Source organism: Bos grunniens, chromosome 13 (assembly GCF_055505025.1).
Source record: "Bos grunniens cultivar Pamir isolate PY7600 chromosome 13, Bosgru_T2T1.0, whole genome shotgun sequence".
NCBI lineage: Eukaryota > Metazoa > Chordata > Mammalia > Artiodactyla > Bovidae > Bos > Bos grunniens.
Genome location: NC_141177.1, coordinates 30,559,802 through 30,562,301, shown reverse-complemented (window position 1 = coordinate 30,562,301; position 2,500 = coordinate 30,559,802). Strand labels below are relative to the sequence as shown.

General features: G+C 52.2%; 1 protein-coding gene across 1 annotated transcript; it reads right to left on the bottom strand.

Annotated features, from left to right (window-relative positions):
- Nucleotides 1-793: 793 nt before the first annotated feature.
- On the bottom strand, nt 794-2,500 carry LOC147360649 (histone H2B type 1-C/E/F/G/I-like). The gene is made up of 2 exons (XM_086335188.1): nt 2,435-2,500; nt 794-1,537 (listed from the first exon to the last, which is right to left on the bottom strand). The coding sequence occupies exons 1-2, from the start codon at nt 2,498-2,500 to the stop codon at nt 1,226-1,228; spliced, it is 378 nt and encodes a 125-aa protein (XP_086191314.1). The 3' UTR covers nt 794-1,225.

Sequence of the window (2,500 nt, the reverse complement as noted above, 5' to 3'; positions counted from 1 at the left end):
TGCCACATCCTGCAGCTGGCAAGAGGCCACGCTGGATGTGGGTGCAGGTTTCTGGACTCCTGTTCCGATTGTATTTCATGCTTTTCTAAATTCGAGAACATATGTCCATCTCCCTGCACTCTACTTTCCTCCCCCACACCCAGAGCTGCAGCCAACAGACCAGCTAGAGATGAAGCAAAGCCTCTGGGCCTGGTTCTCCCCCATCACCCTACATGACCTCTCACTCACCCCTGTGGACATAACACGTGACCCAGGGACACAAGTCTGAGCTGGACCCATCAGTTCCAGGCCATGCAGTCTACCACAGGTCCAGCTGTAGACTGCTCTGGATATGCGGTTTTACATTTTTAAATAGTTGAAGAAAAATAATATTTTGTGACACTGTAGTGGAAATCATGTGAAATCCAAATTTCAGTGTCCATGACCAAAGTCTGATTGATTCAGAGCCACACTCACCTGATTACATACTGTGTGTGGCTGCTTGTGTGGGAACACGGTGAAGCTGAGTGGCAGCAACAGGGCCCAGGGCCTGCAAAGCCTCTTGGCCTTTGACAGAAAAAGCTTAAAGATTAAATTAGTATCATCATCCACAACTGGTGATTCCTCCTCACATAGCTTGTTTTTTTCCTGCTTCTCAGGCACTGGTGGGAATGGGTGGACTGTGACTAAACCTCAGGAGCAGACAGGAGTTGCAGGCCAAGCCACAGGGGTGGCCAGGCTCAGGAGACCTGGTTCAAGTGCTGGGGCCTGCCCTACCCTGCAGGGCCCTGAGCAGGTTCCTCCCATGGGGCCATGTTCCTGCAGGTTCGATGTGCCCTCATCCATCTACTTCATAAACGTGTGCATGCTAAGTCGCTTCAGTCATGTCCCACTCTTTGTGACCCCATGGACTGCAGCCCACCAGGCTCCTCTGTCTATGGATTCTCCAGGCAAGAATACTGGAGTGGATTGCCATGCCATCCTCCAGGGGATCTTCCTGACCCAGGGATCGAACTTACGTCTCTTATGTCTCTTGCATTGGCGGACTGGGTTCTTTACGACTAGTGCCACCTGGGAAGCCTATAAACATGTGAAAGTGAAAGTGAAGTCGCTCAGTCGTGTCCGACTCTTAGTGACCCCATGGACTACAGCCCACCAGGCCCTCTGTCCATGGGGTTTTCCAGGCAAGAGTACTGGAGTGGGGTGCCATTGCCTTCTCCGTTAACAGCGGCTAGGCATATTATATTTACTTGGAGCTGGTATACTTGGTGACAGCCTTAGTGCCCTCGGACACGGCGTGCTTGGCCAGCTCCCCAGGTAGCAGCAAGCGCAGGGCGGTCTGGATCTCCCTGGATGTGATAGTCGAGTGCTTGTTATAATGTGCCAGGCGTGATGCCTCGCCAGCGATGCACTCGAAAATGTCGTTGATGAAGGAGTTCATGATTCCCATGGCCTTGGATAAGATGCCGGTGTCCGGATGGACTTGCTTCAGCACCTGGTACACGTACACGGAGTAGCTCTCCTTGCGACTGCGCTTGCGCTTCTTGCTGTCCTTCTTCTGGGATAAACATGTAGTGAACACCAACTATAGGCCATGTTGGGTCCTGTTTAATGTATTTATATACATTCACACACACGCTACCCACTCCAGTGTTCTTGCCTGGAGACTCCCAGGGATGGGGAAGCGTGGTGGGCTGCCGTCTATGGGGTCGCACAGAGTTGGACACGACTCAAATGACTTAGCAGCAGCAGCAGCACACACACGCTTGTATATTATACACATGTGTGACACATAAAACTTTCTGCTAGTGGTTAAGTTCTATAAGGAAAAAGAAAGCAGGTTAAAGGGCTTGAGATAGTGATGGGGTGTTTCTTTGGATAAGGGGACCAGGAGAGCTCTCTCAAGGGCATGAGCAGAGACCTAACTAGAGCAATGAAGCGATGCCTTCCAGGCAGCAGGAATAGCAAGTTAAAGGCCCTGAAATGAAAATGTCCTGTGTGTGCTTCTAGGAGAGCAGTGAGGCTGAGATGGCTGGACGGTAGAGCCTGAGGGGTGCTGGTAGCAAAAGGGTCTAGGGAGGATGATGGAGAAGGGCCTGACAGGCCAAGGAGAGGGTCTGGGTGATCCCATGAATACAGTGGGAGCTCAGAGGGTTTGTGCCATGAGCTATTTTGATGATTTAAAGGGGAATCTGCCATGCAAAGGCTGGATTGAGCAGTGGGTCTCAATGCCACAAGCTCTCCTTTGGGTCCTCAGGGTGGGATATGATGCAAAGACCTCCTGGGTAGCAGGAAGATGCTGCAACTCTCCAAGTTGAAAGGCTAACAAAGGCTGGGTGCTGTGCCCACTGCAGCCTGTCAGGGCACTGTGGGCTGGGGACTGCAGTGTGGCCTGGAGAGAGCTGGGGGCTTAGGTCAGACCACAGGTTGGACCAAGTGTGGCATGAGGCCTTACCTCGTCCAGCACGTCTCCACCACAACCACTCCGTAGCCGAATGTCCATCTGCCTCAGGCCAGGCAT